This window comes from Tenrec ecaudatus, chromosome 9 (genome assembly GCF_050624435.1).
Source record: "Tenrec ecaudatus isolate mTenEca1 chromosome 9, mTenEca1.hap1, whole genome shotgun sequence".
Classification (NCBI taxonomy): domain Eukaryota; kingdom Metazoa; phylum Chordata; class Mammalia; order Afrosoricida; family Tenrecidae; genus Tenrec; species Tenrec ecaudatus.
Genome location: NC_134538.1, coordinates 28,949,270 through 28,974,314, shown reverse-complemented (window position 1 = coordinate 28,974,314; position 25,045 = coordinate 28,949,270). Strand labels below are relative to the sequence as shown.

General features: G+C 40.3%; 1 protein-coding gene and 1 pseudogene across 1 annotated transcript in view; one reads left to right on the top strand and one right to left on the bottom strand.

Annotated features, from left to right (window-relative positions):
- The window catches only part of PCSK6 (proprotein convertase subtilisin/kexin type 6), a 129,399-nt gene that overhangs the window by 75,760 nt on the left and 28,594 nt on the right, over positions 1-25,045 (top strand). The window contains exons 4-7 of the mRNA XM_075557950.1: positions 5,742-5,885; positions 6,655-6,731; positions 8,772-8,860; positions 24,821-24,993. Of these exons, the coding sequence (XP_075414065.1) occupies positions 5,742-5,885; positions 6,655-6,731; positions 8,772-8,860; positions 24,821-24,993 (483 nt within the window). The remainder of the gene's footprint in view (positions 1-5,741; positions 5,886-6,654; positions 6,732-8,771; positions 8,861-24,820; positions 24,994-25,045) is intronic.
- On the bottom strand, positions 14,524-17,023 carry LOC142456956 (muskelin pseudogene; annotated as a pseudogene).

The following is a 25,045-nucleotide window of genomic DNA, read 5'->3' as shown; positions in this document are numbered from 1 at the left end:
AGCTGTCATCAATTCTATGCAGACTATTCCAAAATATAGAAAAGAACAGCAAGCTTCCAAACTTATTCTATGAAGTGAGGATAACCCTGATACGAAGGCCAGGTAGAGGCCCCACAAAGACAGAAAACTACAGACCAATTTTCTTCATGAGCATACATGTAAAAATTCAAAACAGAATTAGGACCAGTAAAATCCAATAGCACATTAAAATTTTTTTTTTCATTATGACCAAGTGAGATTCATATCAGGGATACAAAGATAGTTCAACATTAAAAAACAATGTAATTTACCACATAAACAAGTCAAAGAATAAGAACCAAATGATCATATCAGTAGATGCAGAAAAAGCATTTGCCAATATCCAACACCAATTTCTTTTTTTCCCCCCAGAAATAGTTTTGTGGACGTATGACTCATATCTCATACATTTGCGTAGTTCAGGCTCATTAAAAAGAGTTTGGAAATCATCACCGCTCTCGGGTCAAGAACCTTTTTTTCCATCTTGTATTTGTTTTTAGCTTCCCATTTCCCTCCTACTGACCCCCACCCAGTCCATACCCCAGTAAGCCCTCCATTCAGTTACTGTCTCTATAACTTCCCCCATCAGCCCTTCATATAAAACATAAGAAAAAGTGGGAAAGAAAGATCAATATGAATAACAAAATAAACCAGAGGGTGGGAGGAACAATAAAAAGAACAGGAAGTATTAAAAACTAGAACAAATTTCAAATGGGTCAAAGGGGAGCTTAAATGATCAGCTATCACATTCTAAGCTACTAGTATCTCCTATAATTGAGTTTCCAGTGCTTTTTCTGACAGCAAGGGTATACACATCCCTCAACTATGGTCAGCGGGAATTTATTGGAGGCTTAGTCCATGTAGAGACCCTGCAAAATGGGTTTTGGACACCCACTGTAATCCATTGCCTTCTTCAAATTGAGTGTACACAATTTAAGCTCTGATACCAGTCCTTCGGATGTGGATTTTATTTATCATCCTTGGATCACATAGGCTGGTCAACTCCCATTTCTAATAAGAAAACTCAAAATAGAAATAGAAGGGAAATTCCTTAACATAATAAATACCATAAAAGAAAATATAACAAGGGTTTGGGGGGAAGGGCAATATAGAGGGGTGAGGGGAAGAAGATGATGTCAAGAAGTCTAGGAAGGTAAAGTGTGTTTGGAGACTGATTGTCTGAAATGTTGGAACTATGGAATATGTATCAAGTCCCAAGTTACAACAGCAACAACAGTAGCAAAGCATGGATTCAGGCATGGGTTTTGGGCTCACACTAAATCCTAGTTCTAACTTTAGAACAATTAGTTCCTTACATCATAGCCCTGCTCAATAACTCACCGTTACATGATGATCACTGAAGATAGGAGTGCTACAGCAAAGTATGGTGAAGAAAGTAGATGGTGCCTGACTATCAATTGAAATAGTGTCTGGGATCTAAAAGGCGTGTATTCGAACCAGCAGCCATCTAAGCAAGGAGTCAACTAAGTCCACATTGGAAGAAGCATACCTGCCAGTGTGATCCAAAGATGATAATTACAAAATTCAAATATAGTGAAAAGTATCAGAGCTAACGTTAGGAACACCCAATTTGTAGAAGTCAATGGAAGACAGAGCCTAAACCCATCTGCAGAGAGAGTATGTAGTCAGACTGTGCTGCTGGAAGATTTGTTCTGGCCAACGGCAAGAGTCTTGAACAGCCTTACTATCAGGGAGAGACCATTGTAATCTTAATTATGCTGGATTGAACTTGATAACAGGGCAGACCTATACTACCAAATACAATAAAGGAAACACACACAGTACATCAAAAGACTGCATCAGAAAATTAAAATGAGAGCTCATGGGTTCCCAGACTAACACATTGATCAATGACACAGCAGAAAAGGGACTAACACACTCACATAGCTTTGCACACATCCCTTCAATGGTGCCTTAACTATACTAATTACTAAAACTATAGAATTCTGGAACTTGTCAAGGAAAAAACAACAAACAATTCTAGTAGGAGGTGGTTAAGCACATGAGTAAACCATCCCCCAAGGATGACACTTGAATGCTTAATAAGCATAAGGAAATGCTTGTTATCACTAGCAATCCAGGAGGTGCAAATCAAAACAACGATAAGATACCACCGTCCACTTAAAATGAGAGACCCCTTCTAAAAAACAGAACAAATGTTGAAGAGGATGCAGAAAGCTTGGAACTCTTATAACTGCTGGTGGCCTTGTAAACATGTATAACCATTGTAGAAAGTGATATGGTACTACCTGAAACAACTGGGAATTGGAAATACTATATGATCTAGCAGTACCTTTACTGAGAATATACATGTATAAACATATGAATGCTCTTTCATGTTCATTGCAGCACAGTTCACAATAGCAAGAAGCTGGAAACAGCCCAAATACCCATCATTAGAAGAATGGATAAAAAACCTCTGAGACATACCATGAAATGTTATATAACCCTAAAAAACAGTGAAGGGACCATGAAAGGCCTCGTGACATGGATGGACCTGTAAGCCGTTGAGCTGAGTGATGTTAGTCAGACACAAAAGGAAAAATAATGTGAGTTTACTACTATGAGGGTAAACACCAAGACAGAGACAGACTTTGCCCTCAAAATAGGTAATATTCTCATCTTGTCTCCCAAGCAATGAGGTAGTGAGCCTACCTAGTGCCCATGAACCATAGATCACATCTTTTATTTATACATTTTAAAAATAGCTTCAAAAGAGACTTCACCTCAGCTGGGGTCAGATTATCAAGAGGGAGAAAGAGGAAGGAGACTGTTCAGTTGTGGCTATACAGCATTGTACTAAGGTCACCCCAAATCAGCAAACACTCCTAAGAGCGATTAGCAGTCCTTACTGAAAATTCCAGGCAAGAGGTGGTAGTGGTGCAGATGGAGGAAGAAGGGAGAGGACATAAGCTTTCAATCTGTACAAGTCAATAATCATATATTTCAGTCTGAATATCCAGCCTTTACATATATAATTTGCTTTTCTCAACAGTGTTTTAAATTCTATACAATTGGCTACCTTAAATTAATAGAATTACCTTATGCCCATGGGGGGTGATTGATAATGTTCTCTATTATAAAATGATAATGATGTCTCTAAAGTGAACCAGTTGTTGTTTTTAGGTGCCATCAAGTCAGTTCTGACCTCTAGTGACCGTATGCACAACAGAATGAAAGACTGTCTGGTCCTGTGCCATCCTCGCAATGGTTCCTGTACTTGAACCCATGTGGCAGCCACTGTGTCATTCCATCTTGTTAAGAGCCAGAGACATTCATAGATATGAATGGATTTGGGGTTCATACTTAGTATTAGCCCTAACTCAAAACAATGAATTATTATGATGTGACTGTACTTTATATTTACCCTCATGAAGAGATCACTAGATGCTATATCAAATTGTGGTGAAGAAATTAGGTGATACCCAGCTATCAGAAAGAAGAGTGTCTGAGATTGTCTTAGAGAAAGAAACCATCTATGTGAGGTTTCAACTAAGTCCACGTGGAAGAAGCACACCAGCCTATGTGAGCCAAGAATTATAACTAAATAATCAATCAATCCAAATCCATCCAGAGGAGAGAATGTTATCACAATTTAAATTCTGCACTCCTATTTTGCAAAAGGCTATAAACGACAGTGAAAGCCCAAATTCATTTGCAGGGTTCCCACATGGATTAAGCTTCTGGTGAATCCTCTCTGACCTTAGTCCAGAGAGGTGAGTAGCCTTCCTTTCAGACCGAGAACATTGTAAAGTCAATTATGGCAGAGGTACTTTAGGTAAGATATAGCACTTTATCATCTGATCTCCCTTTGGACCCATTTCAAAGTCGTTTCAGTTAATATTTTCTACTTTATTTTCTCTTAAGTTTTTTCTCTGTTCCATTTTGTCAATATATTTTTGTTTTGCATATTTTTTTCTGTATATGAAATCCAGGATAGGTAAATCTATAGAAACACCTGTATTAATAACTACCTGAAACATAGCAAGGGAGGTTGGAGGGGAATGGGTAGCTAACAATAATGTCTACAAGAAAGAAGAAAATGTTCTGAAATTGATTGTGGTGGTGATTACACAAGTCTTAATATGTTTGAACTATTAAATTGTAGGATATATTAGTTATATGCTAATAAAAATATTTTTATTTTTTACCTACTATACACTAGGTAGCTTATAAAAACCAAAACCAAACTCACTACCATCGAGTCAGGTACAAGTCATAACAACCCAATATAGAGTTTCCAAGACTATAACTCCTAAAAGGAATGGACACCTTTATCTTCCTCCCTTGGTGGATTTGAACCATTGACCTTGTAGTTAGCAGCCCAACATCTAACGCACAGTGATCCTAGGAATCACCCTGACCTGGCCCAAAACAATGTAAGTCAAGCCTTAGAACTCACATACAAGTATATTTAACTATGCTAATAAGTAAATTATATAAATTGAAAAACAATCAGGCAGTCCGTGGGTGGGATAAGGAGACCAGAGTTCTAAATCAGCACGTGAGCCTGGCCAAGTTATCTCCAATCTCTAAGGAAAGATCATTTCTTTCTTTCTTTTTTTTAAACATTTTATTAGGGGCTCATACAACTCTTATCACAATCCATACATATACATACATCAATTGTATAAAGCACATCCATACATTCTTTGCCCTAATGACTCTCAAAGCATTTGCTCTCCATTTAAGCCCTCTGCATCAGGTCTTCCCTCCCCGCTCCCCCCTCCCTCATGAGCCCTTGATAATTTATAGATTGTTATTTTGTCATATCTTGCCCTATCCGGAGTCTCCCTTCCCCCCCTTCTCTGCCGTCCATCTCCCAGGGAAGAGGTCACATGTGGATCCTTGTAATCAGTTTCCCCTTTCCAACCCACTCACCCTCCACTCTCCCAGCCTCACCCCTCACACCCCTGGTCCTGAAGGTATCATCCACCCTGGATTCCCTGTGCCTCCAGCTCCCATATGCACCAGTGTACAACCTATGCCTTATCCAGTCCTGCAATTTAGAATTCGGATCATGGTAGTTGGGTGTAGGAAGCATCCAGGATCTGGGGGAACGCTGTGTTCTTCGTCGGTACTACATCGCACCCTGACTGACCCATCTCCTCTCCTAAACCCCTCTATGTGGGGATCTCCAGTGGTCGACATTTGAGCGTCGGGTCTCCACTCTGCACTTCCCTCTTCATTCACGATGGTGTGTATATACATATATGTATGTATATATATACATACATACACACACACACACATATATATACATACTTTTTGTTTTTGCATGATGCCTTATACCTGGTCCCTTTGGCACCTCGTGATCGCACCGGCTGGTGTGCTTCTTCCATGTGGGCTTTATTGCTTCTGAGCTAGATGGCCGCTTGTTCACCTTCAAGCCTTTAAGACCCCAGACACTATCTCTTTCAATAGCCGGGCACTGTCAGCTTTGAAAGATCATTTCTTGTCTCAGTTAAATTCCTCTAGCCTTAAGCATTCCTTCGCATATAGATACATATTCAGGTGGGTTTCCTTCCTCTATCTTTATGTCTCTTTTTCAAGGATACCACTCAAATGGATTACGACTTATAATTTAACTGATAACATTTTCCAAGCAAGGTCACATTCACAAGTATCAGGTTTTAATACATCTTTTCGGAGCATACAATCCAGTTCCTAACAGGGGGTCTTTGTTTCTTCTGTTTATATAGCATTGTGATGACAAGAGCAGTCGGTGCCGATCAGAGATGAATGTCCAGTCTGCGTGGAAGAGAGGCTACACAGGGAAAAATGTGGTGGTCACCATCCTTGACGATGGCATAGAGAGGAATCACCCTGACCTGGCCCCAAACTACGTAAGTCAAGCCTCAGAACTCACACGCACATATATTCAACCATGCTAGTAAATTAATAATATAAATTGAAAAACCATCAGGCAATAAAGGAACCCAAGCTTGGGAGAATTGGTGAAACACACACGTACCTTTGAGGGAAGGGAACTTTGCAGAGTCATTTGTCTGTGTTTGCGGAGCTGAAAGAATGAAGACACTCCATACATGAAAATGGTCATCACACGAATATTACCAGCAAGAAATATTACTGCTTTAAACGTTTTTGGGATCCGGACCCAAACTTCCTGGATTCCTTTCCTGACTCTGCTACTTCTTAGCTGTGTGATGTTGGGCAAATTGCTTAACTTACCTGTGCCTCAGTTTCATCATCTGTAAAATGGTCTTAAAATTAGGCCTACTGTCTTATACAGTTAGTGTTAAATGAGTTAAGAGTTACATATGAGTTACTATAAAGAACAGAGCTTGGCATACAGTAAGTGTGATAAGCACATTAAACATTCTAAGGATTCTGGATACCTAGCAATTATTAAATAAGTTATATTGTATCTGTAGGTAATCATGTAGTCATTGAAAATATTAGTCATGTAGACTGTCTAAGCGTCTATGATACGTTTTAAAAGAAGACAAAATTTGGAGCAGTGTGATAACAAAAGCAACACATAAAAGTAGAACATGTTAGCACCAGGTAGGACCATGTTTGTGTTTTTCTGTTTTCCAGTAGGAGTAAAATAGTCGTTTAACAGCTTCAACATGCGGTGTCATTCACTCTTAGGACTCCTATGCCAGCTATGATGTCAATGGAAATGATTATGACCCATCTCCGCGTTACGATGCCAGCAATGAAAATAAGTATGCCATTTTGTCTCCTCCTTTCTCCTCTCATTTTCTTCTCCCTGCAGAATCACTGGTGATGCTTCACACAGAAGTGATCCTAGCAAGGGGTCAAGAGGCAGGCACTTCCTTGTTGACACAGGGCTTGCCCAGATCTCCTCCAGGAGTTGGAAGCCTCAGTCTTGTAGCCCTTGCCGGGCATGAGGCAGTTTCTGTGAACTCATTCTCTCTTCCTCTGTGAGTGTCTCATCTGGTCAGCTCGAAGTGGATGTTACCACCATTTCTCCTGCTTCCAATCTTGTTTGGCTATTTGTCAACAAATAAATAACTTTTAAATCCAGCGGGCTTCACAACCTGCTGTTTTAAAATAGCCATTTGCCCAAATTGCAAGGATTCCTGGTTAAGGAGTAGGTAGTAGTTAAAGTGCTAAACATCTATGTAAAAGGTAGGCAGGCATTCGAATCCACCCGCAGCTCCACAGAGGAAAGATGACAGCCTTAGAAATCCTCTGGAGTGGTTCTACTCTATTCTGCAGAATTTCTATGAGTCAGAAGATGGTTACGAAGCATGAGCTATGTCAGTACCTGGTAGGATGCAGGGCTCTGTAAATATGGCTATGATAGTTATCCCTGAGGACATGCAGGCAGTGGGGCCTGAGTGATGAGGTCACGTGTGCAGCGTCCATGACACCTGCCCTGGGCTTGGAGCCCAGGCTTCCAAATCCTGATGCTGTGAGTCCATTTACTGTGCCCAACATGTCCTTCCTCTCTTGGACTGTCACACAGCTTGACCTCACACCATTCTTTCACAAGTATTTGCCTTTATTCCCCACGGTTGGCATGATGCTTGCTAGGGTGTATCCTACCTCCATACTGTTGTAGTTTTCAGTGGAGTAAACTCTGTAGCTCAGGTAGCCATGCCCAGATGCCGCTGTGCACAAAGACGGGGCTGCGCTCATGTGCTGTAACAAAACAACTCTAGGGGCTCCCTGAATCCCAGAGGCACTAGCTCTCCTGCTCACATGTCAAACTACCTTCCCCACTCAGTGGTACCAACAATACGTGGAGCAAAGAAAACCTGTATTCAGGTCACAAGTCCAGATGGCAGGGAGAAATGATCCCGATAATTAAATAACCCTTGAAGGCAGTACTGAATCTGGTGGGAGACACTGAGCTGCATGACTTGCAAGCCTGGGTCGCTGTGCTATGTGGGCTCCAGAAAATACAATTGACTTTCTTCCACAGAGCTGGCTCACAGGCCAGGCCTGTTTCTAAAGATGGTTTTAAATTTGAATCAATGATATCAATCCCTTCAAAGAAAGGCATGCTGTTTAAAGTCACCTATACTTTGACCTATGTCAGAAGAATTGACTTGTGCAGTACATTGGAAAATGGCATCGTTACTGAAAAGCATTGGGGAGGGTGCTAGTTTGTACATGACCCACTGGCTGCTGTTGCATATTCAGTTTAGAGGTTTCTTCCCTGGCCTGTACTTAAAGTGGCCACGTAAAGAATGAGAGAACTGCCCTGAGGTGAACAGAGGACCCATTTGCTCTCTTTCTTTCATGCTGCCCTTAAAATCTTTATGATGTACTTCTATGTGCCAAGCACTGTGTTAATCCCAGGAAACATGACACGAAGATCAAGCGGCCCCTACCTGCTGCTAGACTGTAGTCCAGTGTACCAACAAAAGGTTCTTGGAGGCGGGGAGCCTGAACTCTTGGCACTTGGAACAGGAGCTCTGAACCCTGACCTGGGTGGGTGACAGAGAAGCCTTCCTGGAAAAGACAAGCAGCTGGAAGAAACAGCCAGAGCAAGCAACTACTATTTGAAAGATGGTGGGAAGGCCATGTGGATCTAAAAGATACAATGGGCTGAGGATGTGGGAAGCCTGACTGACCTACCTTCGTTGCAGCTGCCGGAGGAGGTGTTAATGAGAGGGGACAGAAAAGGGGCTCTGCTGTAAGGCCTATAGTTGTCATTTGAGACCTGACCGACACACTGGACTCACTGAAAGCTGCCAGTTTGAGCTCTAACTTAGTTTCCTTCTTTATTTCAGACATGGTACTCGGTGTGCAGGAGAAGTGGCTGCCTCAGCCAACAACTCGTACTGCATTGTGGGCATCGCATATAATGCAAAGATAGGAGGTAATTCCAGGCTGCTCCCTCACTTAAGGAAGAGGACTGACTGGAAGCATCCCTTCCTTCAGGGTTCCTTGGCAGTTTCCTTGTATTTTTTGTTTGGCAGTTTCAGACGCCAGGCCTGAATTAGCAGCTGCTTTATCCCACAGGCCAGACTTCCCTGAAAGAGAGGTTGGGGCCTGAAGATCTAGGTCTCATCCGAAAAGCGTCTTCATTCTGTTCTTTGGCCCTGCTCGTCCCCAGTTTATACACCAAAGCCCACTAGGCCACTTCTCAATGTTGCAGGGAGTTCTTTTCTGCTCACAGCCCTGTAGTTGCTCTTCTCACTTTCAGGATGGGGTTCTCTTTGTTTTTGCCCTTGATGACGGGCCTTTCCCCAGATGTGACCCTTAACTTGAGCCTGATTTCCCGTTCAGGAACCTAACTCTGAGCTTTGGCAGTAGAGCCATTCTTCCCTTGATCCTCTCCACCCATGCTGGACTTACACCCTTCCACTTTCAGGGCCTTCACCCTACCTTCTCTTGACTCAATCCTCCCATGATATGTGGTCCATGACACATTCCTTGAATCCAGCTTTCCCCATCTTACTCACTGAGGGAGTCAGAGCGCTTCCTGCCCTGAGTGTGTGCTTCATGACTTAGCTGTTCTCCTTTGTAAATCTCACTTCCCTTGCTGGGGTGAACTTTGTACAGAGAGGGTCTGTGGTATCATTATTCTCCTCATCAGACGCAGTAATAGGTTCAGAAATCATGCCATCAGACGGTCAGTTAAACTTCTCAGTGTTTGAACACAAATTGTGAAAAAGTTGAATCAAATAGGATTTATTCTAAGATTAAAATTTTGAGCGCTATGAAATCTTTCATGTAATTTACAGTGACACCTCAGTTGTTGAACTAGCGCTCAAAATTTTAATCTTAGAATAAATCCTGTTTGATCTTGAGTATATTATTCTTTCGCATCATATGTCTGTCAGTTTATCATACTGTGCTGGCTGTATTGCCAGAAGATATGCCACTCATATTTCACATACCAGCAGGGAACCAAGGGACTTCCATTCTAAAACAAAGTATGAATAAGGAAGCGGCGGGCCATTTCTGGAAAATTGTCCACTTAAAACCTTATAATTAGCAGTAGAGCATTCTCTGATATAGTGCTAGACGGCGAGTCCCTCATGTTGGAAGACTCTCAGAATGTGATTGGGAACAGCTGCCTTTTCAAAGTACAGTCTACCCTGGTGACAGCTGAAGCAAAGTTTCCAGGGCCTCAATTTGCTAATGGGATATAAGATAAAATGAGAAAATGCAAGCATTCAGTGATCATTGGAACATACAATGTGTGAAGTATGAATCTAGGAAATTGGAAGTCATCGAAAAAGAAATGGAATACATAAAAAGCAATGTCCTAGGTATTAGTAAACTGAAATGTACAGGTATTTGCTATTTTAAACTGAAGAGGAATAGCATGGCACTCATCAAAAAGAACGTTTCAGGATTTATTGTGAAGTCCAGTACTGTATGTGATAGTATAATGGCTATATATCTACAAGTAAATCCAGTTATTACAACTATTAATCACACTAACGCACGAACCACTAAAACCAATGGTAAAGAAATTAAAGAATTACACCAACTTCTTCAGTCTGCAGTTGGTCAATTTTGCCATCAATATGCATTGATAATTACTTGTGATGCAAAAATTAGAAACAAAGAGTAAGGATTAGTAGTTGGAAAATCTGGCCCTGGTGATATAAACATTAGAGATTGCATGATGGATTCTGAAACTCTAATGATTTATTCAAATACATTTCTCACAGCCTAAATGACAACTATACTTATAGACTTCATTAGATAAAATACACAGGAATCATATGTACTACATCTGTGAAAACAGTCAATGGAGAAGCTCATATCAGCTAAAAAGGGGCCAACTATGGAAAAAAAAAACCATCAGTTTGCTCATATGCAAGTTCAGATTAAGTTGAAGAAAATTAAAACATGTCCAGGAGAGTCAAAATGCAACCATGAGTATGCCCCTCTTGAGCTTAGAAATTATCTCAAAAATAGATTTGATGTACTAAAGCTTAATGACTGAAGAGTAGGAGAGTTGTGGAATGACATCCAGGATATCATACATGAAGAATATGAATGGTTATTAAAAAGCCAGAATGGATTGTATTAATAGGATCCAAAGTTGAAGGAAGGATTAGAATTAGAACCTAAATTGTGAGCATCTGGCTTGCAGAAGGCTGTGGATGACAGTGGGAGCCCCAGATTCATTTATGGAGCTACACAGGAAATAAACCTGCAGTGACTTCCTCTGCCCACAATTGAGGGGTGGGAGGGAGGCAGGTACTAAACAGAATGCATTGGAGAGGTGAATATAGAAAAAGTAATCTTTCTTAAAAGCCATGAAAGAAAAGCCCAAAATGATATTAGAAGAAACTTTGAAACTTACTCTTGAATATGAAATAGCTAAAACCTGAAGAAAAAATCTCAGTGACTGGAAAAGAAAAAGTATTAGGATACGTACACAAACCTAGAGTAAGAAAACCAAAAGGGAGCAGCATACTCAAGATTTCCCCAGATCAAAGAACCGAGTACCTGCTGAGGGAGGACAGAGCCACAGGTACTTCCCTGAGGACAGTGATGACCTCCAGCTGCCTTAAATGATGGGAGGAAAAATTCTCTTGGATAGAGAAAAACAGAACAGATAAAAGGCAAGCACTGAAAGATTAGAACCGGATGACACTTGAAACACTGGATAATACTTGAGGCGGTGGGGGGGGGGGTGTTTTCACTTTATTAAATGAGATTATCTTGATTTCCCCCCTAATATTAAGCCAGCCTTGCATATGTAGTATGAATCCCGCTGAATCATGATGCATTGTCTTTGAATGCTTTGTTAAATTCTGTTGCTTAATTTTATTTTAAATCATGGTGTCTATTAGAATCACAGATATTGGTCTATAGTTTTCAATTCTGTGATGTCTTTGGCTAATTTATACCTCAGACTTATACTTGCTTCAAAAATTAGTTTGGAAGTATATTGTGAAATATTTTATGTAGGACTGATGTTAACCCTTCTCTAAGTATTTGGTAGAATTGTCCAGTAAAATCATCTGGTCCTGGACTTTTTGATATTGGGAGATTTTGTATGACCAGATCTATTTTCTTTTCTTGTAGATAGACATGTTGAGATTTTTTTAAATCACTTGATTGGAATTTAGGTAGATAATACTCTTATAGAAATATATCTAGTTCTTCTAGGTTTTCACATTTGTTGGAATACATTTTTTTCCTAGTACTGTGTGATTTTTAAAAAAATTCTCGGTTCTGTTGTGATATCACCCATTTTGTTCATTACTCATAAAATTTGATTTTTTCTGTTCCTTTCCTTTGTTAGATTGCCAAAGATTTATCAATTTTATTAATCTTTTCAAAGAGGGGAGACACAGGAGAGGGAAAATCATTTAGTGGGGAGTTGAAGTGATACTGTTACTGATTTGATTTGCTAAGATGGGCTGTACAACTATGCAGAGTGTTTTTCCTTAAAAACCAAAATAGGGAAATCAAAGAAAAAAGATTGGAGGCTCATAGCCTTAAAATTCCTTTATGTTCTTAAACCCTCAGATTTTTCTTCTCCTTCCCACCCCTTCCTTCCTGCTCCTCTTCCCCTCCTCTTTGCCCAGTCTACATCTCCAAAGTCTTTGCCATTGATATAAAACCACTTTCCTTGTTCTTTTCCTGTATAATAATGGTGTCATAAGGTATTTATCTTCATGAGATTGACTAACATTGCTGAGCATGGTGTCTTCCCATTTTGTGCATATCATAAGGTGTTTGGTAGTCTAGCATTTTTTAGGGGTGCATCATATTTCATTGTATATAGGTGTCATAATTTATTATTTTTCCATTTCTCCATAGTTGGAGTTCTTGGTAGTTTCCTTTTTTTTTTTTTTGCTATTATAGAAATTGCTACAATGAACATGGGTGTGCATATGTCTGTTCGTGTTTTGTTCTGTATTTCTTTGGGGTATGCACTGAGCAGAGAGATTTCAGGACCAGATGGTATTTCTATTCACCTTTGTTTAAGGAAAACAGCATACTTTTCCCAAAGTGTACAATTCTGCAATCCAACCAGAAATATATGAGCATTTCAATCACTCCATATTTTCCCAAGCATTTTTTGTTTTTTGTTGGTTGATTTTGCTGAGTCTGGATGTAATGGCCCGGCTTGATGCTCACCCTTTTGAACAGATCATTGAAGATATAGGAGTTATATAGCAAAGTGAGGTGAAGAAACTAGATGGTGCCTGGCTATAAAAAAGAATAGCATCTGGTGTCTTAAAGGCTAGTTTTCAAACAAGCATTCAGCTAAGTAAGGCATCAACTAAGTCCACATGCCAGCCTGTATGATCCAAATATTGTTAATAACATAATCCAAACTTTAGAGCAGGGAATGGAATCAGAGTTTAAAGTTGTGAACACCTGGATTGCAGAAGGTTTTGGAGGACAGTGGAAGCCCCAAAGCCCTACACTTGGAATTTTAGCCTCTAGTGAATCCCCGCAGATCATAGTTGAGGAAGGTTAATAGCCCTGTAATCAGACAGCATTGTAAGTTTGATTATGGCAGACAGAGTTAGGTCAAATTGTAGTGTCACTCGATCACCCTTTAGACTCATTTTAAAGCTGTTGCACTTTTTAAAGGTGAAAGGGAAATGTACATGGTTAGACCCCTAGGCAATCCCCTCTGACCACGAAGCAAGGATGTGAATGGCCTTCCTAACACGCAGAGTACATTGGAAAGTGGATTCTGGCAGATGCAGGTAGGGTAATGTTGAGTGCCCTATTGTTTCATCTTGCTTATGATCCATCTACATTTGTTCTAGTTTTTAATGTTTTCTGGTTTCTTTCGATTGAAGGTTTTATCTGTTTTACTTTGTTATTCTTGTTAGGTTTTGTGTTGTTGTTGTTGTTTTCATGTTTTTCTGTCTATGAAATCCAGACTAGGTTAATCTATAGAGACAGGAACTGGCTTAATAGTTCCTTGGGTGTGTGGCAGGGGAGGTTGGTGGTAAATGGGGAGCTAATAACAATGAGTACAAGAATGAAGAAAATGTTCTAAAATTGATTGTGATAGTTACTTTACAACTCTTCTGGATGTGATTGAACTGTTGAAGTGTATGATATGTCAATTATATGCCAATAAAACTGCTGGGAGAAAAAAAATTGGATGTAAGGTGATATCTCATAATTTTTAATTTATATTTTTCTTATAGCTAATGATCACAAACATTTCTTTATATGATTGCTGGCCACCTAGATGTCATCTTTAGTCTGTCTTTTGCCCATATTTTTATTGGATTATTAGTAGTTTTCTTATTAGGGTATTACAGATTTTTAAAATTAGCCTTTTATGTACTATACCATTGCAAATGGTTTTTCCCCCAATGTGTGGGTTCTCTTTTCACTCTTTTTAAATAGCAGTTTCACTTAATTAGCTAATTCAGGGACTGGGGCGGGGGAGGACATAAGGAAGGCCGACATGGAGAGGAGGTGAACACAGCGACAAATATCCATTCCAGGATGTACCGTGGTCCTCACTTATGGTGACCTTGTTGCTGAGATCCACAGACGCCACTCTCCCCTTCTGTGTCTGGGGCTCTTTAGCTACAGTATGACCAGATCTGCCAGGTTGCCTTTAGGACAGGTCATGCTGTCGGGGAAAGAACTTGACTAGGGTGTCAAATTGCTGAGTTCTTTGAGCACAGGTGTGATCCACATCTGAAAAGCCTAGAGTGGTAAAGTCCAGCCAGGTTTGAATAGAGCTGATACTAGGAAATGAAACTCTTTTTGTGGCTTCTGGGTCTAAATGATCCAGTTATATAAAGGTCATTTTATACATATTTCAGAGCACTAAGAGGATCTATTTGAGCCTTCTCTTCAAATTTGTGTTTTCTTTTGAGGTTTCCAATGCCTCAGCAAGTAATCTTTTGACAGTCTGACCAACTTCAGTGACCAGAAGTCATCTAGTCTCTTCTTTGGACAACAGGATTTTCCTGGATTTCCACCAAGTAAATAATGAACCTTAGGTAACTCATCATTTATATGCTGGTGGGCAGATCTTGGGCATGGCTCTTTCTACTGAAGATTTTGCTTGGATTTTCCTTTGCAGACTGATCATTCTTACACACACAAGACCAACTATTCCTCACAGTGTCATACATCCAGAAAGAATTTCTGGCATTCTCTTCCTTTTCTTTGTTGAGCCTAGATAAGACGTGTATTTCATTCAGTTCTGGGTCGATGTTTGCTCTCTGTGTGAATCCTGTCATTGAATTATCCCCTAGTTTTTCTTGGTGCCATCTGATATTATGTGACATGATCCGACCCCACATCATAACTGAAGAAATCATTCAAATAGGTCTTCCACCTCTGACCCCCAAACATACAAGCAACGATTTTGGAGTAGAGTAGCATGCAGTGTCCTATCCGAGACTGGATATCCTCCAGCCCAGCTTTGCAGGAGTCTTCTGGATCCATGCATATCTGCTAGTCAAACACTACGGCCCTCCAGCAGCAGCATTGTCCTTTCTGAGGAACAGCCGCATGTTGGTGTCAATGTTGTAGCGTTAGAACTCTCATTTAAGACACTTGCTGTTCCTCAAATCGCTCCTATCTGCCAGGAATGCTGTGATTCCGCTGTCACTCTCTCCACCCTAGGATGCAGGGAACCTGTGAATTTTCCCACCCAAGTTCAATCACCTTTACCACTTCCCAGCTCAGACAGACTCAACTCTTGCCCCAAGTATGTTGGAGAAGTATTAGTATCCTTTGCAGAGTTGATTCAGGGTAGATATGTAGATACCAGGTGTCCCCTTACCTTTTCCCTGTCTTCTGCTGAGGTCCAGAATGTTGGGCAAAGAGACAGCTCCTCTGGCATCCTGTGGGGATAACCAAAGTTCTTGAATTTTAGAGAGTTCTCTATGGCTGACTTCCTCTCTGATAATACCATGCCATAACTGGTAGAGGTTTCACTACTTCCAGGGAGGTTATAACTAAGGATCTTGGGTCTTCTCCGCTTTTTGGAAATTTTATATGTAGAGGGTTTTACAGAGCTGCCAGCTATACAGCCATATTTTTTTTTACCATCTCTGATGTCATGGTTTCCATTTTTCATTAGTCTGTATAGATAGGATAAGTGACATATGGTCCTCCATATGTATCTGAAATCATGTCAAATACAGTTAAATAATGTGGTAGTTACAAAATTTCATGTCAACTTGATAAATAAGTGTAGGGGTGGAGTCTTGCTTGTCAATCAGATCATAGCCTGATGTTGCTTCCTTGCGGGCATGGCCTTCTTATGAGGATTCTGAGGACTTCCTCTCTTTCACCCTATAGATGGGCCACACTCTCTCTTCCTGCTTCTTCCTGTTGACGAGCCACTAAGAGCCATGCTGGAGCTGCCAGAGCCTTGTGATTCTGCCACTGCCATTGGATCCACAAATTCATTGACACTCATATATGTGTAAGAAAAAGCTTTATTTCACAAAGTAATTACACATCAAGAAAACATAGCCCAGTTCAACTCAAGTCCATAAGTCCAATACTAGTCCTTAAGTTCCTCTTCAGACTCACGCAGCTACATGCAATGAGGCAGAATTCAGGAAGATCACAGGCCGCTGGTGGGTGCAAAGTCCATGTGGATCCAATGGTGGTGGAAGCAACCAGGGTCAGCCAGCAGGAAAGTGAAGGCAGAGAGAGAAGGGGAGGTCCCCAGCGTCCTCCTTATGAGAGGCCACGCCCACAAGGAGGCACCATCAGGCTGTGACCTGATTGACAGGTTGAACACCACCCCAACACTTCTATAACTCTTCAGGTTGATATGAAATTATGTAACTACCATATTCTCCTTATAGGAGTCGACTCATACAATATGTGTCCTTTTTGTGATTGACTGACTTCACTCATCCTAATGGCTTCCAGGTCTTTCCATGTCATTCAGAGTTTCAAGCTGTTACCACTGTTAGTTAGGGGTGCATCGTGCTCCATTGTGTGTACATACCATAGTTACTTGATCCATTCTTCCACTGCGGGGCATTTGAGCTGCTGCCAGTTTCTTGATACTGTGAACTGTGCTGCCGTAAACATGCACATAGCCAAGCATATTGCCAAGAGATTGTAAGGCTCTATGGCAGTAGAAGGCCTTGTCTTACAGTGAGACAGAATGGACTCCGTGGCAGTGAGTTTATTTTATTTTTAGCTTCACTGTCCCCATCTTATATTTGCTTTAGGATAAATATTGGCCCTTTGGTCTTTTATAGGTGGTTCTTTTAAAAAACACATTTTATTGTGGATCAAATGAAGGTTTCTAGAGCACATATTTCCATTCAACAATTCATAAACATTTTTGTCACATCTTGTAGTCCCCACAATGTAGCATCACTCATGCCACATCCCCCTTGTGTTTCTGTTCCTCCTCGTTTCTTAACTCTTGTGAACTTTGTCCTTGGGTAAAGTGGCCCTTTTTATCTCAAATGGTTGATTATCCAAAGATGTGCAACCCTCCCTACTGCTGTCATTCCCCTAATACACCGTTTACTGTTGCTGAAAATTAAGCCACGTGTGTGGTGTGAGTTCATAGTCTCGTTTCTTCACTCTATCTGATCAGTGAGCCTGGTCTGTTTTCGGACTTTGAATTTTGTTCTACATTGTTTCCACTCCATTCAGGACCTCCTTTTGTCATCTCCGGAGGAGCAGTTAGTAGTGGTAGCCAGACAGCATCTAGTACTTTGTATCTCGGGATTATGGAGGCTGATAGTCACATGGCCAGCCTCCTGGACTAAAGGAAGATTATTTCCATGTATTGCAGTCGCTGTGCTCCTTTTCCCCAGACAAGAAGTAATGGTGTCACTTTGGATCAGCGGTTTTCAACCTGTGGGTCGCAACCCCTTTGGGGGTGTCAAACAACCCTTTCATAGTGGTCACCCAATTCATAACAGCAGCAAAATTACAGTTAGGAAGTAGCAACAAAAATAATTTCATAGTTCGGGGGGTCACCACAACATGAGGAACTGTATTAAAGGGTCGCAGCATTAGGAAGGTGAGAACCACTGCTTTAGATAGATGGTCTCTCACAAGCTTCTAAAGCTCCAATTGTTAGTCACAAATTAGAATGTAGAGCATTGCTTTTGTGAAATATATTATACTAACTGACCTTGGTTCCTCAAGACTATGGTCCTTGACTGCAAGTCCAATGACTTATTTTCTCAAAGAATTTGGTTACATGGATGAAGTTTTCTTAACTTTGTCTCATATGCTTCACTACATTTATGGATATATTTGTAGCAAAATAAGTAAAAGCCATGTAATAATATTGTGGTGTTCTGTTTCAAACAATATCCTTTACCTTTTTATCTAGATTATATAATTTATTATAGTGGCACAGAATATTTGTGATAAAAAGTTTTTTTAATGCAAATATACTTTATTTTATATAAGGAGTTGGCGTGGCTATAGATAAATTGTTCGATTTTGTAAGAGGCATTTGAATTTCATTTCATTAAATTAAAAATATTGATTCTATTAAAAAAACCTGAAATTTGCTTCTCAATTAAAATCATTAAATACTAATCTTTTATTTGTTTCTGTGAAAGGAACTCCATTTTTCATGTCTGAAGGGACTATTATTAACATATGGCTTTTCTCATGTAGCAATGATGGTTGCATAGTAAATTACACAATTAATTATATTGGGGATTTATACATGGTCATAAATTTTGCTGTACAACAGGGTTGTTCCTAAGGTTCTTCTACAGGATGTAACTGGATTAATTTATTCATCAGATTCAGAATATTAACGATAGTGAATCATTGACATTGTTATTTAGACTTTGAAAACCTGAAAAACTCATGTGATTCAAATGAATATACAGCTCACTTGAGCATTGTGAATATAAATATGAAATGATAAAAAGTTTAAGGAAGTTAGCAGGTTGTAATGCAAATAAATGTTCAGAATACATTGGTTCATCAGGTCATGTTACAGAGTTCTATCAGACCTGCTCATAAATGGCCAATGAGGACACCATTCCACTGTAAGGGTCATACTTCGGCATGCAACTCAAGCTCCATGGGTCAGCAAGCCCCACTTCCTTAATTAAGTGCCCAGCGGCATCCCCCATTCCAGTAAGCCTCATCCTGAAGGAACTCAACTCTGACTCTGTAGGTCAGCAAACCCAGGAGTTTGCTTCCCTAAGTGCCCAGAGGCACTCTACTCCACAAACCAGCCTCCTTCCCGAAAGCACTTAGCTTGACAGGCATGGTTCATGGACTGGAAAGTCCACCAGTCATGTTTCATGCTCCGGCTCCTGCTCCTCTGGTGTCCCAGCTATCTTCCAGATTTGGTAGGCTCACTACGCAGGGATCTAGGACCCAGAGGACACGCTCCTCTCCTGACTCTTCCTAGTAGTAAGATCACTTCTCCTACTTCTCAGCGGGCTCATCTTTTGTTTATGAGGATGGCATTCCAATGAATCCTGTCCACAATTACTCACAGTTGAATACTATCAATCTCTTCCCCAGCTTCTTACTCAGACTCAGCCAGGAAAAGGTTATTTAGTGGGAGTTAGAGATTTTGACTGGAAGAGCCAAATAACTCACTGTCCCTACAAATATCTTCTGTGAAATCTGCCCATTTTTATTTATGGGAATACTCCTATGCTTTCTACTACCACCTGTCTGTTCAGCTTGCATATCTATGCATGCATCTACTCCTAGATTATCATTATCATTACAGAAATGGGCTTATGACAATGCTTACCTATTTTATTTAACTCTTGCATTTCTCCCAATGTCTTCACCTGCCTCCATGATTTTTGGTTGACCTCGCTCTTGTATGGTAGAACTGGGGTTATGATAGTGGGGAGGAAAAAGCATTAAAGAACCAGAGGAATGTTGTATTTTTGTCGGTGCTATACTGTACCCTTGCTGACTTGTCCCTTCCTTCTGACCCTTCTGTCAGGGAATGTCCAATTGTCTACAGATGGGCTTTGGGTCTTCACCACTGCCCCCCTCCTTATTCGCATAAATATGATTGTTTGTTTTAGGTCTTCTGATGCCTGGCATCTTATCCTGTTGACACCTCATGATCACACAGCTGGTGTGCTTCTTTCATTTGTTTTGTTGCTTCCCAGATAGATGGACACTTGTTTATCTTCAAGTCTTTAAGACCCCAGACACTATATCTTTTGATAGCCGGGGACCATCAGCTGTTTTCACCACATTTGCTTATGCACCCATTTTTGTCTTCAGCAATTGTGTCGGAAGGTGAGCATCACAGAGTGCCAGGTTATTAGAATAAAGTGTTTTTGCGTTGAGGTAGTACTTGAGTAGAGATCCAATGTCCATCTTCTACCTTAATACTTAACATATATGTACATAGAGCTATGTTCCTGTCATTAGATGTAAATATATTTACATATGTACATGCCTGTATTTATACTTCTATAAATGTCTTTTGCCTCCTAGTTATTTCCTCTATTTCCTTTTACTTTCCTCTGGCCCCACTATCATGTTCGACCTTCATTCGACTTTCAGTAATTCCTCTCAGCTACACTGCACTTGATCAAGCCCTACACCCTCCTTGCCATTGAGTTTAGATCACTTGTTGTTTCCTTGTCTCTACGTTTGTTGGCTCCTCTCTTACTTTCCCCCATCTCCCTTTCTCTCATGCCTCCTCCCCACCCAAACTATTGGTCCTATTATTTTTCTCCTCAGGATTGTTTTTCCTGCTTATCTTAGGTAGACATGAAAAAAAAACACCCAAAAAGCCTATAAATAGTTCCAGGTATGTCTGTTGACCTTTTTGAATGTTTTCCAATCGAGTCTGATGAGGTGTTAAGCCCTGCCCCAAAAGTCCATTTTGGGGATTCCTCAGGGACTTTATTGCTTTACTCCCATTTCTGCTTTATTATACTCCCTTCTTATTTCAGCCTGGTGCTGAGGGGTCAGACCAGGCACAGTTCCCACACTGTGTCACCAGTGTTGTCTCGTGTAGCGGTAAAGGTCAGTGAAGGGATGCCATGTCTCATAGTGGGGCGACTCTACAGTCTTCTCTGTGCATTGGCTGCTGTACACAGGAATATCATCCTCATGGCTTGGTGGGCCTGGTTGTGGTTCACACTTTCTCTTTCTGTCCTTCCCTCTTAGTTTGCCCCCGTGTGTTCTGAGCAGATCCGTCCCTCTCCCCCAGCTGTATCTTCAATGCTGTCCTCAGTGTATTCTCCTGGGGTGGGGGAAACCGTGGTATTTTCAATTGCCTCATATGTATGTGAAAGCAGGATATTGAATAAGGACGAACAAAGACGAATCAATGCATTTGAATTGTGCTGAGGAAGAATACTGAAAGTGTCATAGACTGCTACAAGGACAAGCTGGAAGACATAAGGCCAGAGTGATGGCAAGACTTTGTTTTACATACTTGGGGCATGTTTTCAAGAAAGACTGGTCCCTCAAGAAGGATATCATGCATGGTAAAGTGGAGGAGCCATGATAAATGGAAGGCTCCCAAGGAGATGGCTTGACACAGTGACTGCAACAGTGCAAGTGTTGTGTTGTTGTGCACAAGGTCACTATGAGTTGGAACCGACTTGATGGCGCCTAACAACAACAAGCAGTGGATGAGGGTTTCTCAAAACTTCATCAATATTTGTTCCTAATTTTTTTTAATTAGTCTCCTGTTTTACCTGTGATGTGATGGTATCTCCATTTTCCTTTGATTTGCATTCTTTAATAACTAATAAAATACAAATTGAAATGTTTCAAAAATTAGCAATGGCTAATGACTATCAGTTTGCCATACTATGGTGGCTTGTGTGTTTTTGTAATGCTGAAGTCTATGTCAGTGACTTTTCAGATACCAGCAGGGTCAAAGTGAGCAGGTTTCAGATAAAGAGCAGACTATAGGAGGAATATTGGGAGGCTCTAGAGGAATTAACCGCTGGAAACCGTGTGGATAGCATTGAAATGTTAGACGCTAAAAACCTTGAGAACAAATAAAACTCATGGTCAGTGTGCCAGAAGATGAGGCCGTCAAGTTGGAAGGCACTCAAAATATGACAGAAAATGCTGCCTTCTCAAAATTTAATCAATCATGACTCAGACGTAGTAAAACTTGTAGGAGTAAAGCCTTTGAGCCTTTCATTTGTTGATTCACAACTCAAAATGAGAAGAAACAAATTCAAACATCAATTAATAATTGAAACTAGGATGTGTAAGTATAAATCTATGAACATTGGAGGTAAAAAAGAAAATGGAAAGCAAACAGATCAATATTCTAGGGATTAGTGAGCTAAAATGGATGGTATTAGCTATTTTGGATCAGAAAATAATGTGGTTTACCATGCCGGGACCACTACTTACTTGTCTGTTGGTTGTACTGTAGTAGCTTGTGTGTTGCTATGATGCTGGAAGCTATGTCACCAATATTTCAAATGCAACAGAGGCACCCAAAGTGAACAGGTACAGCAGAGCTTCCAGATTAAAATAGACAATGATGAAGGAATGGGCTGACATCAAGAACATTATACATGAAAAAGCAAAATGTTATTAAAAGAAGAGAAAAGAAAGATCAAAGTGGATGTTAGAAGAGGCTCTGAATCTTGCTCTGAATTGTAGAGTAGCTAAGGCACATGGAATAAATGATGAAAGAAAGAGCCTAACAGAAAATTATAATGAACAGCTTGAGAAGACAGACTATAATAATGAAATGTTCAAAGACCCAGAGTTAGAGAAACCAAAAAGAACTCAGCCTATCTTAAACTGAAGAAAAAAAGTCAAGCCTTGAATTGCAATATTGAAAGATTCTATGGGCAAACTATTGAGTCCAAGATACAGGATCATTCCTTGGGGGGGATCAACCAACTCCTAGCAGGTTGGTTAAATAGGATCACTTCCATCATGAAAGTATTTTAGTCTTACTGAAATAGATATTTACTCTGGATACAGATTTGTCTATACTGCATGGATTGCTTTTTCCCAAACCACCATTCATAGAATTACAGAATGCCTTGTCCACCAGCAAAGTATTCTGCACAGCATCAACTCAGATAAAGAACTCATTTCATAGCCAATAAAGTGCTGTGGGCTCATGCTCATGGAATCCATTGGTCTAATTATCTCCATCATCCCAAAGCAGCTGACTTGATAGAATGATGGGGTGGACTTTTAAAGACACAATTACAATGTGGTAACACAATTATACAATTATGGCTTGGTGGTAACACTTTGCAGGTTTCGGTACTGAGATGCACCTCTAGAAAGTTGTATATGATCTAACCTAGTGTACATTTCTAAACTAGCATCTGGTTCTATAATAGCCAGCATTCATGGGTCCAGGAATGAAAAGAAATGAGATTGGTACCACTTCTAATGACTTACATGAATTAATTTTCTGTGAATATTCCAAGAAATTAATCTAGTCACTGTCTGATACAACTGACAGTTTTCATTCATTCTACACTTGTAGCATATACTGACAGTGTGCTGAAACTAGCTCTCACATCTACAGGATTTGAATCTTACATATGGTTCATTAATCTGCTGGTCTCATGAGCCATCAATGGACGCCAAACTTGGATTCATTAGGCCGACCTCTGATTAATTCAGCTCTTTATTCACCAGCCTGTGGTCTTCCTGCTTCATATTCCTTCTTCCTGTTCCTCAGCTCCTGCAGCTAAATGAGTCAGGAAAAGCCTTCAGCTTACATCTGGCCCATGGATTGGACTTACCCATTTCTACAACTGTGTGAGGCATTTCTTGATATAAGTCTCCTATTTGCATACATATACACATGTGTTAGGCTCTAGAGAACTCAGCCTAACATGTGTGCCATCCTCACAGTTGCCATTATGTTTAAGCCTATTATTGCAGCCACTGTCTTAATCTGAGAGTCCTCCTTTTTTCACTGACCTGCTTTACCGAGTATTAAGTCCTTTTCTAGTGACATATCCAAAATACATGAAATGAAGTCTTTCCATATTTCTGTGATGCATTCTGGCTGTACTTCTTCCAAGACAGATGGTTTGTTCTTCTGGTTCTCAATGGGATATTCCCTATTCTTCACCAACACTATAATCCAAATACACACATTCTTTTTATGTCTTCTCTTTTCATTGTCCAGCTTTCGCAAGGTCAGGCATACTTTAATTCTCAAAGTGACCTCTTCACTCATTAACATTTTAAAGAGGCCATTTGAAGCAAATTTGTTCATACAATGAGACATTTGATTTCTTTATTACTATTTCCATGGATTGTGGATCCAAGTAAAATAAGACTAATCTTTTCACCATTTAGCATGATGTTGCTTATCTGCCCACTTGTGAGGATATTTGCCTTCTTTGTTGAGTTGGAATCTATTCTGAACGCTGTAGTCTTTAATTTTAATCGATATGTACTTCTAGTCCTCTTAATTTTCTGAAAACAAGGCTGTGTCATCTGCATATTGCAGGTTGTTAATGAGCCTTCCTCCAATCCTGAAACCACATTCTGCTTCCTATAATTCAGCTTCTTAGATTATTTGGTAAGCATATGGATGGAATAACGCTGACACCTGGGAAACTGGAAAAAAATCTGGAGCTCTACTAAAGTAATGTCAGTTTTTAAAATACTAACAGCATCAAGAGAAACCGTTTAAACCTGATATTTTGAAGACATACTCCTAGTGGCTTTCATGCATTAAAAATGCATAATGGCCTGGGGCATCATTTTGATTCTTTCCCACCAATTGGCACAGAATGAGAGAAAGATTTCCAAAATAACTAAAAAATCTTCCCCCCAGAACCATTATTAGGCACACAGTATCATTGATTGCAGCTAATAGACATGTTCTCCAAGCAGTATGTGTACTCAGGCCATGTAGAAGTCACTGCAGTTCCCATTCACGCTACATTTCCTCTTTTTCCAGGCATCCGGATGTTGGATGGTGATGTGACTGATGTTGTGGAAGCAAAATCACTTGGCATTCGACCCAACTATATCGATATCTATAGTGCAAGCTGGGGGCCAGATGATGATGGGAAGACAGTGGATGGGCCTGGCCGACTGGCCAAGCAGGCCTTTGAGTATGGCATTAAAAAGGTTTGCAGAACCAGAACGTCGGGGCTCATTTCAGTATTGCTATCCATTGAGT